The 13,171-nt window shown below is 54.7% G+C and overlaps 2 protein-coding genes across 3 annotated transcripts in view; both read left to right on the forward strand.

Moving 5' to 3' along the window:
* LOC147086434 (semaphorin-4B-like) overlaps positions 1-13,171 on the forward strand; it is a 225,931-nt gene that overhangs the window by 17,496 nt on the left and 195,264 nt on the right. The window lies entirely within an intron of this gene.
* LOC147086435 (semaphorin-7A-like) overlaps positions 85-13,171 on the forward strand; it is a 31,311-nt gene continuing 18,224 nt past the window's right edge. Inside the window, exons 1-6 of the mRNA XM_085978534.1 lie at positions 85-191; positions 3,486-3,593; positions 5,595-5,734; positions 8,738-8,919; positions 9,997-10,108; positions 11,440-11,626. Of these exons, the coding sequence (XP_085834660.1) occupies positions 128-191; positions 3,486-3,593; positions 5,595-5,734; positions 8,738-8,919; positions 9,997-10,108; positions 11,440-11,626 (793 nt within the window). The 5' untranslated portion in view covers positions 85-127. The remainder of the gene's footprint in view (positions 192-3,485; positions 3,594-5,594; positions 5,735-8,737; positions 8,920-9,996; positions 10,109-11,439; positions 11,627-13,171) is intronic.

Raw genomic sequence — 13,171 nt, forward strand, 5'->3', positions numbered from 1 at the left:
CCCACCCTGTGTGTCCCCGGATTCGGTTCAGAAAATATGGACACCCTATTCTACATCTCGCTTTCAATTTCTTTTTCAGCGGAATAACGAAACGCAGCTGGCGAGTGACACAGAGGGACACGGGCTCATGAAGGACGGGAAAGGGATCTCGCCTCCGTCACCAATTCATCGCCCGGTCACCATCGCAGTTGGTCAGTAGCGAGGCGAAAGGAGGTTTTCTGTGGGTGAAAGTACTGAGCTGGACACAGCACTCGTACCTCCCGTTCAATCTCTGGCCTGTGCTGAGTTAGATGAGCTTAGCCAGGGCAGGTGTAGGGGTTGTGGCTCAGTGGGTAGCTCTCTCTCTCGCCTTGGGGTCAGAAGGCTGTGGGTTCGAGTCCCGCTCCAAAGACTTGAGCACAAAATCTAGGCTGACACTCCCAGTGCAGTACTGAGGGAGCGCCGCACTGTCGGAGGGGCGGTACTGAGGGAGCGTCGCACTGTCGGAGGGGCGGTACTGAGGGAGCGCCGCACTGTTGGAGGGGCGGTACTGAGGGAGCGCCGCACTGTCGGAGGGGCAGTACTGAGGGAGCGCCGCACTGTCGGACGGGCAGTCCTGAGGGAGCGCCGCACTGTCGGAGGGGCCGTACTGAGGGAGCGCCGCACTGTCGGAGGGGCGGTACTGAGGGAGCGCCGCACTGTCGGAGGGGCGCTACTGAGGGAGCGCCGCACTGTCGGAGGGGCGGTACTGAGGGAGCGCCGCACTGTCGGAGGGGCGGTACTGAGGGAGCGCCGCACTGTCGGAGGGGCGGTACTGAGGGAGCGCCGCACTGTCGGACGGGAAGTCCTGAGGGAGCGCCGCACTGTCGGAGGGGCAGTACTGAGGGAGCGCCGCACTGTCGGAGAGGCGGTACTGAGGGAGCGCCGCACTGTCGGAGGGGCAGTACTGAGGGAGCGCCGCACTGTCGGAGGGGCGGTACTGAGGGAGCGCCGCACTGTCGGAGAGGCAGTACTGAGGGAGCGCTGCACTGTCGGAGGGGCAGTACTGAGGAAGCGCCGCACTGTCGGAGGGGCAGTACTGAGGGGGCGCCGCACTATCGGAGGGGCAGTACTGAGGGAGCGCCGCACTGTCGGAGGTGCAGTACTGAAAGAGTGCTGCACTGTCAGAGGGGCAGTACTGAGGGAGCGCCGCACTGTCGGAGGGGCGGTACTGAGGGGGCGCCGCACTGTCGGAGGGGCGGTACTGAGGGAGCGCCGCACTGTCGGAGGGGCGGTACTGAGGGAGCGCCGCACTGTCGGAGGGACAGTACTGAGGGAGCGCCGCACCGTCGGAGGGGCAGTACTGAGGGGGCGCCGCACTGTCGGAGGGGCAGTACTGAAAGAGTGCTGCACTGTCAGAGGCGCCATCTTGCGGATCAGACTTTTAACCATTGTGATTGTCTACAGTGGGAGTGAATGGGAAGGGGTTTGGGTCCATTGGGATTGTATACAGTGGGAATGAATGGGAAGGGGTTTGGGTCCATTGGGATTGTATACAGTGGGAGTGAATGGCAAGGGGTTTGGGTCCATTGGGATTGTGTACAGTGGGAGTGATTGGGAAGGGGTTTGGGTCCATTGGGATTGTGTACAATGGGATTAATGGGAAGGGGTTTGGGTCCATTGGGATTGTGTACAATGGGAGTGAATGGGAAGTGGTTTGGGTCCATTGGGAGTGTGTACAATGGGAGTGAATGGGAAGGGGTTTGGGTCCATTGGGATTGTGTACAATGGGAGTGAATGGGAAGGGGTTTGGGTCCATTGGGATTGTGTACAATGGGAGTGAATGGGAAGGGGTTTGGGTCCATTGGGATTGTGTACAATGGGAGTGAATGGGAAGGGGTTTGGGTCCATTGGGATTGTGTACAGTGGGAGTGAATGGGAAGGGGTTTGGGTCCATTGGGATTCTGTACAATGGGAGTGAATGGGAAGGGGTTTGGGTCCATTGGGATTGTGTACAATGGGAGTGAATGGGAAGGGGTTTGGGTCCATTGGGATTGTGTACAATGGGAGTGAATGGGAAGGGGTTTGGGTCCATTGGGATTGTGTACAGTGGGAGTGAATGGGAAGGGGTTTGGGTCCATTGGGATTGTGTACAATGGGAGTGAATGGGAAGGGGTTTGGGTCCATTGGGATTGTGTACAATGGGAGTGAATGGGAAGGGGTTTGGGTCCATTGGGATTGTGTACAGTGGGAGTGAATGGGAAGGGGTTTGGGTCCATTGGGATTGTGTACAATGGGAGTGAATGGGAAGGGGTTTGGGTCCATTGGGATTGTGTACAGTGGGAGTGAATGGGAAGGGGTTTAGGTCCATTGGGATTGTGTACAATGGGAGTGAATGGGAAGGGGTTTGGGTCCATTGGGATTGTGTACAGTGGGAGTGAATGGGAAGGGGTTTAGGTCCATTGGGATTGTGTACAATGGGAGTGAATGGGAAGGGGTTTGGGTCCATTGGGATTGTGTACAATGGGAGTGAATGGGAAGGGGTTTGGGTCCATTGGGATTGTGTACAGTGGGAGTGAATGGGAAGGGGTTTGGGTCCATTGGGATTCTGTACAATGGGAGTGAATGGGAAGGGGTTTGGGTCCATTGGGATTGTGTACAATGGGAGTGAATGGGAAGGGGTTTGGGTCCATTGGGATTGTGTACAATGGGAGTGAATGGGAAGGGGTTTGGGTCCATTGGGATTGTGTACAGTGGGAGTGAATGGGAAGGGGTTTGGGTCCATTGGGATTGTGTACAATGGGAGTGAATGGGAAGGGGTTTGGGTCCATTGGGATTGTGTACAGTGGGAGTGAATGGGAAGGGGTTTAGGTCCATTGGGATTGTGTACAATGGGAGTGAATGGGAAGGGGTTTGGGTCCATTGGGATTGTGTACAATGGGAGTGAATGGGAAGGGGTTTAGGTCCATTGGGATTGTGTACAATGGGAGTGAATGGGAAGGGGTTTGGGTCCATTGGGATTGTGTACAATGGGAGTGAATGGGAATGGGTTTGGGTCCATTGGGATTGTGTACAATGGGAGTGAATGGGAAGGGGTTTGGGTCCATTGGGATTGTGTACAATGGGAGTGAATGGGAAGGGGTTTAGGTCCATTGGGATTGTGTACAATGGGAGTGAATGGGAAGGGGTTTAGGTCCATTGGGATTGTGTACAATGGGAGTGAATAGGAAGGGGTTTGGGTCTATTGGGATTGTGTACAGTGGGAGTGAATGGGAAGGGGTTTGGGTCCATTGGGATTGTATATACAGCAGTGTGCCTATGCGTTGCATCCTTGTACCGGCAATGTGTCTGCGCGCAAACGCAACATATCCAGGCGCTGATGCTTCTGTGCGCTGATCCCAGGTGCGCCAACACGACCGGCTGCCTATTGTCCATTGCTAGTTAACTGAATGACAGTGGGGGCCCAGCTGGATGTAGCGACAAGCGTTGCTCCATTGTACTTCACTTCTCTCCTCTCTTGGCCACAGAGGGAGACCTCTACTCAGCAATTACCAGCAGCGGCCAGAGCAGTGGCGCGATTCACCGCAGTTACGGAAGGATAAAGCACCTGAAGACCGAGGACAGGTGGCTGCAGAGTAAGTATCGCTGGACAGACTCAAACAGACACCAGCAATACTGCAATGGTTCAGTGAGTCACTGTGCAGCCTAGACTGATCTGCAATTTCCCAACTCAGAACAGATTGCAAAAATGGGTTTTGAGGGGTACGGTGTCAGCTGTGGCTCACTGGGTAGCACCCTCGGCTCCGAGTCAGAAGGTTGTGGGTTCAAGTCCCCACTCCAGAGACTTTAGCACAAAATCCAGGTTGACACTCCCAGTGCCAGTACTGAGGGAGCGCCGCACTGTCGGAGGGGCAGTACTGAGGGAGCGGCGCACTGTCGGAGGGGCAGTACTGAGGGTGCGCCGCACAGTCGGAGGTGCAGTACTGAGGGAGCAGCGCACTGTCGGAGGGGCAGTACTGAGGGAGCGCCGCACTGTCGGAGGGGCAGTACTGAGGGAGCGCCGCACTGTCGGATGGGCAGTACTGAGGGAGCGCCGCACTGTCGGAGGGGCAGTACTGAGGGAGCGCCGCGCTGTCGGAGGGGCAGTACTGAGGGAGCGCCGCACTGTCGGAGGTGCAGTACTGAGGGAGCACCGCACTGTCGGAGGGGCAGTACTGAGTGAGCGCCGCACTGTCAGAGGGGCAGTAGTGAAGGAGCGCCGCACTGTCGGAGGGGCAGTGCTGAGGGAGCGCCGCACTGTCGGAGGGGCGGTACTGAGGGAGCGCCGCACTGTCGGAGGGGCAGTACTGAGGGAGCGCCGCACTGTCGGAGGGGCAGTACTGAGGGAGCGCCGCACTGTCGGAGGGGCAGTACTGAGGGTGCGCCGCACAGTCGGAGGTGCAGTACTGAGGGAGCAGCGCACTGTCGGAGGGGCAGTACTGAGGGAGCGCCGCACTGTCGGAGGGGCAGTACTGAGGGAGCGCCGCACTGTCGGATGGGCAGTACTGAGGGAGCGCCGCACTGTCGGAGGGGCAGTACTGAGGGAGCGCCGCGCTGTCGGAGGGGCAGTACTGAGGGAGCGCCGCACTGTCGGAGGTGCAGTACTGAGGGAGCACCGCACTGTCGGAGGGGCAGTACTGAGTGAGCGCCGCACTGTCAGAGGGGCAGTAGTGAAGGAGCGCCGCACTGTCGGAGGGGCAGTGCTGAGGGAGCGCCGCACTGTCGGAGGGGCGGTACTGAGGGAGCGCCGCACTGTCGGAGGGGCAGTACTGAGGGAGCGCCGCACTGTCGGAGGGGCAGTACTGAGGGAGCGCCGCACTGTCGGAGGGGCAGTACTGAGGGAGCGCCGCACTGTCGGAGGGGCAGTACTGAGGGAGCGCCGCACTGTCGGAGGGGCAGTATTGAGGGAGCGCCGCACTGTCGGAGGGGCAGTACTGAGGGAGCGCCGCACTGTCGGAGGGGCAGTACTGAGGGAGCGCCGCACAGTCAGAGTGGCGGTACTGAGGGAGCACCGCACTGTCGGAGGGGCAGTACTGAGGGAGCGCCGCACTGTCGGAGGGGCAGTACTGAGGGAGCGCCGCACTGTCGGAGGGGCAGTACTGAGGGAGCGCCGCACTGTCGGAGGGGCAGTACTGAGGGAGCGCCGCACTGTCGGAGGGGCAGTACTGAGGGAGCGCTGCACTGTCGGAGGGGCAGTACTGAGGGAGCGCTGCACTGTCTGAGGTGCCTTCTTTTGGATGAGACGTTAAACCAAGGGCTGCTCTGTCAGAACACTGTCTCATTAATCTGCAGGGGGGGTTCTCCCCGGTGTCCTGGGCCAATAGTTATCCGTCAATCAACATCAAAAACAGATGATCTGGTCATTATCACATTGCTGTTTGTGGGAGCTTGCTGTGCGCAAATTGGCTGCCGCGTTTCCTACATTACAACAGTGACTACACTTCAAATAGTACTTCATTGGCTGTAAAGCGCTTTGAGACGTCCGGTGGTTGTGAAAGGCGCTATAGAAATGCAAGTCTTTCTTTATATGTTATTGCCCCTGATCAATCGCCAGCCTCGACTGTGATTCAATCAGGTTTTTGTATCTTCCATGTTAGATCCAACGTTTGTGGGGTCAGCTTGGATTAAACTCAAAGACAGCAGCAAGGACGAGATTTACTTTTTCTTCAGCGAGACCGACGACAGAGCTGGTTTGGACGGGGAGCCCTACAAGTCCCGCATTGGGCGTGTGTGCAAGGTAAGGCAGACCCAGCTCAGGATTAACAGCATCAAAGCGTCAGTTCACAACACGGGCCTCTATTCGGAGCTCGGTCAGCTCACCCAGTCCTCTGTCCATTGCAAACTTGCTCAACACACCAAGGTCTCTGTCCATTGCAAACTTCGTCAACACACCCGGTCCTCTGTCCATTGCAAACTTGCTCAACACACCAAGGTCTCTGTCCATTGCAAACTTCGTCAACTCACCCGGTCCCCTGTCCATTGAAAACTTGGTCAGCTCACCCGGTCCCCTGTCCATTGCAAACTTGGTCAGCTCACCCAGTCCTCTGTCCATTGCAAACTTGCTCAACACACCAAGGTCTCTGTCCATTGCAAACTTCGTCAACACACCCGGTCCTCTGTCCATTGCAAACTTGGTCAACTCACCCGGTCCCCTGTCCATTGCAAACTTGGTCAACTCACCCGGTCCCCTGTCCATTGCAAACTTGGTCAACTCACCCGGTCCCCTGTCCATTGCAAACTTGGTCAACTCACCCGGTCCTCTGTCCATTGCAAACTTGGTCAACTCACCCGGTCCTCTGTCCATTGCAAACTTGGTCAACTCACCCGGTCCTCTGTCCATTACAAACTTGGTCAACTCACCCGGTCCCCTGTCCATTGCAAACTTGGTCAACTCACCCGGTCCTCTGTCCATTGCAAACTTGGTCAACTCACCCGGTCCCCTGTCCATTGCAAACTTGGTCAACTCACCCGGTCCCCTGTCCATTGCAAACTTGGTCAACTCACCCGGTCCCCTCTCCATTACAAACTTGGTCAACTCACCCGGTCCTCTGTCCATTGCAAACTTGGTCAACTCACCCGGTCCCCTGTCCATTGCAAACTTGGTCAACTCACCCGGTCCCCTGTCCATTGCAAACTTGGTCAACTCACCCGGTCCCCTGTCCATTGCAAACTTGGTCAACTCACCCGGTCCCCTGTCCATTGCAAACTTGGTCAACTCACCCGGTCCCCTGTCCATTGCAAACTTGGTCAGCTCACCCGGTCCCCTGTCCATTGCAAACTTGGTCAACTCACCCGGTCCCCTGTCCATTGCAAACTTGGTCAACTCACCCGGTCCTCTGTCCATTGCAAACTTGGTCAACTCACCCGGTCCCCTGTCCATTGCAAGCTTGGTCAACTCACCCGGTCCCCTGTCCATTGCAAACTTGGTCAACTCACCCGGTCCTCTGTCCATTGCAAACTTGGTCAACTCACCCGGTCCCCTGTCCATTGCAAACTTGGTCAACTCACCCGGTCCCCTGTCCATTGCAAACTTGGTCAACTCTCCCGGTCCTCTGTCCATTGCAAACTTGGTCAACTCACCCGGTCCCCTGTCCATTGCAAACTTGGTCAACTCACCCAGTCCCCTGTCCATTACAAACTTGCTCAACTCACCCGGTCCCCTGTCCATTGCAAACTTGGTCAACTCACCCGGTCCCCTGTCCATTGCAAACTTGGTCAACTCACCCGGTCCCCTGTCCATTGCAAACTTGGTCAACTCACCCGGTCCCCTGTCCATTGCAAACTTGGTCAACTCACCCGGTCCCCTGTCCATTGCAAACTTGGTCAACTCACCCGGTCCCCTGTCCATTGCAAACTTGGTCAACTCACCCGGTTCCCTGTCCATTGCAAACTTGGTCAACTCACCCAGTCCCCTGTCCATTGCAAACTTGGTCAACTCACCCGGTCCCCTGTCCATTGCAAACTTGGTCAACTCACCCGGTCCCCTGTCCATTGCAAACTTGGTCAACTCACCCGGTCCTCTGTCCATTGCAAACTTGGTCAACTCACCCGGTCCTCTGTCCATTGCAAACTTGGTCAACTCACCCGGTCCCCTGTCCATTGCAAACTTGGTCAACTCACCCGGTCCTCTGTCCATTACAAACTTGCTCAACTCAGCCAGGGTCTCTGTCCATTACAAACTTGCTCAACTCACCAGGGTCTCTGTCCATTACAAACTTGGTCAGCTCACCCGGTCCTCTGTCCACTACAAACTTGGTCAACACAGCCAGGGTCTCTGTCCATTACAAACTTGGTCAACACACCAGGGTCTCTGTCCATTACAAACTTGGTCAACACAGCCAGGGCCTCTGTCCATTACAAACTTCGTCAACTCACGAGGGCCTCTGTCCATTGCAAACTTGCTCAACTCACCAGGGTCTCTGTCCATTACAAACTTGGTCAACTCACCAGGGTCTCTGTCCATTGCAAACTTGGTCAACTCACCAGGGCCTCTGTCCATTACAAACTTGGTCAGCTCACCCGGTCCTCTGTCCATTACAAACTTGGTCAACACAGCCAGGGTCTCTGTCCATTACAAACTTGGTCAACACAGCCAGGGTCTCTGTCCATTGCAAACTTGGTCAACACACCAGGGTCTCTGTCCATTACAAACTTGGTCAACACAGCCAGGGCCTCTGTCCATTACAAACTTCGTCAACTCACGAGGGCCTCTGTCCATTACAAACTTGGTCAGCTCACCAGGGCCTCTGTCCATTACAAACTTGGTCAACTCACCAGGGTCTCTGTCCATTGCAAACTTGCTCAACTCACCAGGGTCTCTGTCCATTACAAACTTGGTCAACACAGCCAGGGTCTCTGTCCATTACAAACTTGGTCAACACAGCCAGGGTCTCTGTCCATTACAAACTTGGTCAACACAGCCAGGGTCTCTGTCCATTGCAAACTTGGTCAACACACCAGGGTCTCTGTCTATTGCAAACTTGCTCAACTCACCAGGGTCTCTGTCCATTACAAACTTGGTCAACACAGCCAGGGTCTCTGTCCAATGTTGTCTTAGGTGCATTTCAAAAGGGGAAGTGAAGTCCAGAGGATGGATGTGTAGCAGAAGAGATGACCACTCTCGGCCATGAAAGACAATTCCTTTCAAAAGTACCCCCCCACCCCCCTGTCCATCTCCCGAACAAACTGGTCACAACTGGAAAGCAACTAACCCGATTTACTTCCTGTTGGGTTTTCCCAGGTTGATGAGGGATCATCAAAGACTGCCCTTCAAGACACGTGGACAACCTTCTTGAAGGCCCGACTGATCTGTGGCTTCCCAACTGAATCGAGGCATTTCAACAAGATGGAAGATGTCTTTGTCCTCCTTGTGGAAGATGACCCAAGGGACAGCATCGTGTATGGAATCTTCTCCAGCTTGTGGTGAGTGGAAAGTCTCCGAGGGGGAATAGAGGAGTTTGCAGGGTTTAGATATGGTAGACCCCCATTCCATGCTTTGCCATTGACTATCCATTCCGTGAGCTTTGGCCAACTCCATTCCGGTTTTGTGACGTGTGCAGTCACCCGTCTTTCTCTTTATTCATTCTTGAGACATGGGCGTCGCTGGCAAGGCCCAGCATTTATTGCCCATCCCTAATCGCCCTTGAGAAGGTGGTGGTGAGCCGCCTTCTTGAACCGCTGCAGTCCCGTGTGGTGAAGGTGCTCCCACAGTGCTGTTAGGGAGGGAGTTCCAGGATTTTGACCCAACGATGATGAAGGAACATAGAAACATAGCAGATAGGAGCAGGAGTAGGCCATTCGGCCCCTCGAGCCTGCTCTGCCATTTAATGCGATCATGGCTGATCATCCAAATTCAGTACCCTGTCCCTGCCTTCTCCCCATATCCCTTGATCCCTTTAGCCTGAAGAAATATATCTAACTCCTTCTTGAATATATTTAATGAATTGGCCTCAACTGCCTTCTGTGGTAGAGAATTCCACAGGTTCACCACTCTCTGGGTGAAGAAATTCCTCCTCATCTCAGTCCTAAATGGCCGACCCCTTATCCTTAGACTGTGACCCCTGGTTCTGGACTCCCCCGCCATCGGGAACATCCTTCCTGCATCTAGTCTGTCTAGTCCTGTAAGAATTTTATAAGTTTCAATGAGATCCCCTTTCATTCTTCTAAACTCTAGCGAATATAAGCCTAATCGACCCAATCTCTCTTCATACGTCATCCCTGCCATCCCAGGTATCAGTCAGAATGGGCGATATATTTCCAAGTTGGGATGGTGTGTGTGACTCGGAGGGGAACTTGGAGGTGGTGGTGTTCCCATGCGCCTGCTGCCCTTGTCCTTCTAGGCGGTAGAGGTCGCGGGTTTGGGAGGTGCTGCCGAAAGTTACTTTGAAGCGCGGCTACAATCAAAGCCATTCTGTGCACAGCGCGATCCCACAAAAAACAGCAATGGTGCGAATGGACATTTAACCAACTTAACTGACTTGCTGATACTGTTTTCTGCAGGAACTCCACTGCAATCTGTGCCTATTCACAAGCGGACATCGACCGGGTGTTTACAACCTCCAGTCTGAAGGGTTCCAATAGCAACCTGGCGGGCAATCAGAGGCCAGGAACGGTACGGCAAAGCTTTCTACGAGTTTTTCCCAGCTCTCCCCGTGGTTCAGCTGGGATATCGGCAGCTGAGCATTGGACTGATCTTGGGTTCCACTGCCAGTCTGTGCTGAGCGAGGGGATCATCGCTGGGGAGGTGGTCGGTATCTCGGGGGGACACACAGGAACAGGAGGAGGCCATTCAGCCCCCTCGAGCTCGTTACATTAGGAACAGGAGGAGGCCCATTCAGCCCCTCGAGCCGATTACACAGGAACAGGAGGAGCCCATTCAGCCCCTCGAGCCTGTTACACAGGAACAGGAGGAGGCCATTCAGCCCCTCGAGCCTGTTACACAGGAACAGGAGGAGGCCCATTCAGCTCCTCGAGCCTGTTACACAGGAACAGGAGGAGGCCGTTCAGCCCCCTCGAGCCTGTTACACAGGAACAGGAGGAGGCCCATTCAGCCCCTCGAGCCTGTTACACAGGAACAGGAGGATGCCATCCAGCCCCTTGAGCCTGTTACACAGGAACAGGAGGAGGCCATTCACCCCCTCGAGCCTGTTGCACAGGAACAGGAGGAGGCCATTCAGCCCCTCGAGCTGTTACACAGGATCAGGAGGAGGCCATTCAGACCCTCGAGCCTGTTACGCCCTTCAATGAGATCATGGCTGATCTGCGACCTAACTCCATCTACCCGCCTTTGGCCCGTATCCCTTAATACCTTTGGTTAACAGGAATCTATCAGATTTAAAATTAACAATTGATCCAGTATCAATTGCCGATTGCGGAAGAGAGTTCCAAACTTCTACCACCCTTTGTGTGTAGAAGTGTTTCCTAACTTCACTCCTGAAAGGTCTGGCTCTAATTCTTAGACTCTGCCCCCTAGTCCTAGACTCCCCAACCAGCGGAAATAGTTTCTCTCTATCAGTTTCCCCTTGAGAACTTGAAAACTTCGATCAAATCACTCCTTAACCATCTAAACTCCAGGGATTACAACCCTAGTTTGTGCACTCTCTCCTCGGAATTTAATCCCTGGTGGTGGAGGCGGAAACCAATCGGGGTTCCTGCTTCTCATCGCTAACCAGTGGTCACGGCTGGAAATTAGGGGTTGGTGTGATCGCCTGGTGGTTCGTGGACTGGTCAGCCCAAAGATCATCGGTTCCAATCTCACTATGGGCAAGTACAGGTAGTAGTAATTGAGGTGACTAGCGTAGATGCATTCAAGGGGTAGTTCATGCACAGGGGCCACATATGTAAATAACGGACTGCCCGGGAGGTGCGAGCAAAATCGGGAACGGGGATGCTCACGGCCTCGTGTGTTTCGCAAACGCTACTGACCGGCATCCATTTCCGCAGTGTACCACCAGCACCCAGCCTAAAACCATTCAGGTAATCAGGAACCACCCAGAGATGGAGGACCCCATCTACCCAATCAAGAGGCACCCTCTCTATGTCATGAAGCACAGCAGCTACACAAGGATCACTGCTGATAGAGTCAGGGGAGCCAGCCAGAACTTCCATCAGGTCTTGTTCCTCGGCACAGGTACGTTACGGGCTACATCATTGGTGAACATGCTGCTACCTGTACCAGGTGGGCCTGGGATAGATACACTAACCTGCACCAGGTGGGCCTGGGATAGATACACTAACCTGCACCAGGTGGGACTGGGATAGATACACTAACCTGCACCAGGTGGGACTGGGATAGATACACTAACCTGTACTAGGTGGGACTGGGATAGATACACTAACCTGTACTAGGTGGGCCTGGGATAGATACACTAACCTGTACCAGGCGGGCCTGGGATAGATACACTAACCTGTACCAGGTGGGCCTGGGATAGATACACTAACCCGTACCAAGTGGGCCTGGGATATATACACTAACCTGTACCAGGTGGGCCTGGGATAGATACACTAACCTGCACCAGGTGGGACTGGGATAGATACACTAACCTGTACCAGGTGGGCCTGGGATAGATACACTAACCTGTACCAGGCGGGCCTGGGATAGATACACTAACCTGTACCAGGTGGGCCTGGGATAGATACACTAACCTGTACCAAGTGGGCCTGGGATAGATACACTAACCTGTACCAGGTGGGCCTGGGATAGATACACTAACCTGCACCAGGTGGGACTGGGATATATACACTAACCTGTACCAGGTGGGACTGGGATAGATACACTAACCTGCACCAGGTGGGACTGGGATATATACACTAACCTGTACCAGGTGGGACTGGGATAGATACACTAACCTGCACCAGGTGGGACTGGGATAGATACACTAACCTGTACCAGGTGGGCCTGGGATAGATACACTAACCTGTACCAGGTGGGCCTGGGATAGATACACTAACCTGTACTAGGTGGGCCTGGGATAGATACACTAACCTGTACCAGGTGGGCCTGGGATAGATACACTAACCTGTACCAGGTGGGCCTGGGATAGATACACTAACCTGTACCAGGTGGGCCTGGGATAGATACACTAACCTGTACCAGGTGGGCCTGGGATAGATACACTAACCTGTACCAGGTGGGCCTGGGATAGATACACTAACCTGTACCAGGTGGGCCTGGGATAGATACACTAACCTGTACTAGGTGGGCCTGGGATAGATACACTAACCTGTACTAGGTGGGCCTGGGATAGATACACTAACCTGTACCAGGTGGGCCTGGGATAGATACACTAACCTGTACCAGGTGGGCCTGGGATAGATACACTAACCTGTACCAGGTGGGCCTGGGATATATACACTAACCTGTACCAGGTGGGCCTGGGATAGATACACTAACCTGTACAAGGTGGGACTGGGATAGATACACTAACCTGTACCAGGTGGGCCTGGGATATATACACTAACCTGTACCAGGTGGGCCTGGGATAGATACACTAACCTGTACAAGGTGGGCCTGGGATAGATACACTAACCTGTACCAGGTGGGCCTGGGATATATACACTAACCTGTACCAGGTGGGCCTGGGATAGATACACTAACCTGTACCGGGTGGGCCTGGGATAGATACACTAACCTGTACCAGGTGGGCCTGGGATAGATACACTAACCTGTACCAGG

The sequence above is a fragment of the Somniosus microcephalus genome, unplaced genomic scaffold (assembly GCF_052327205.1).
Source record: "Somniosus microcephalus isolate GS21.2 unplaced genomic scaffold, FLI_Smic_1.0 unresolved_chr7, whole genome shotgun sequence".
Taxonomy (NCBI): domain Eukaryota; kingdom Metazoa; phylum Chordata; class Chondrichthyes; order Squaliformes; family Somniosidae; genus Somniosus; species Somniosus microcephalus.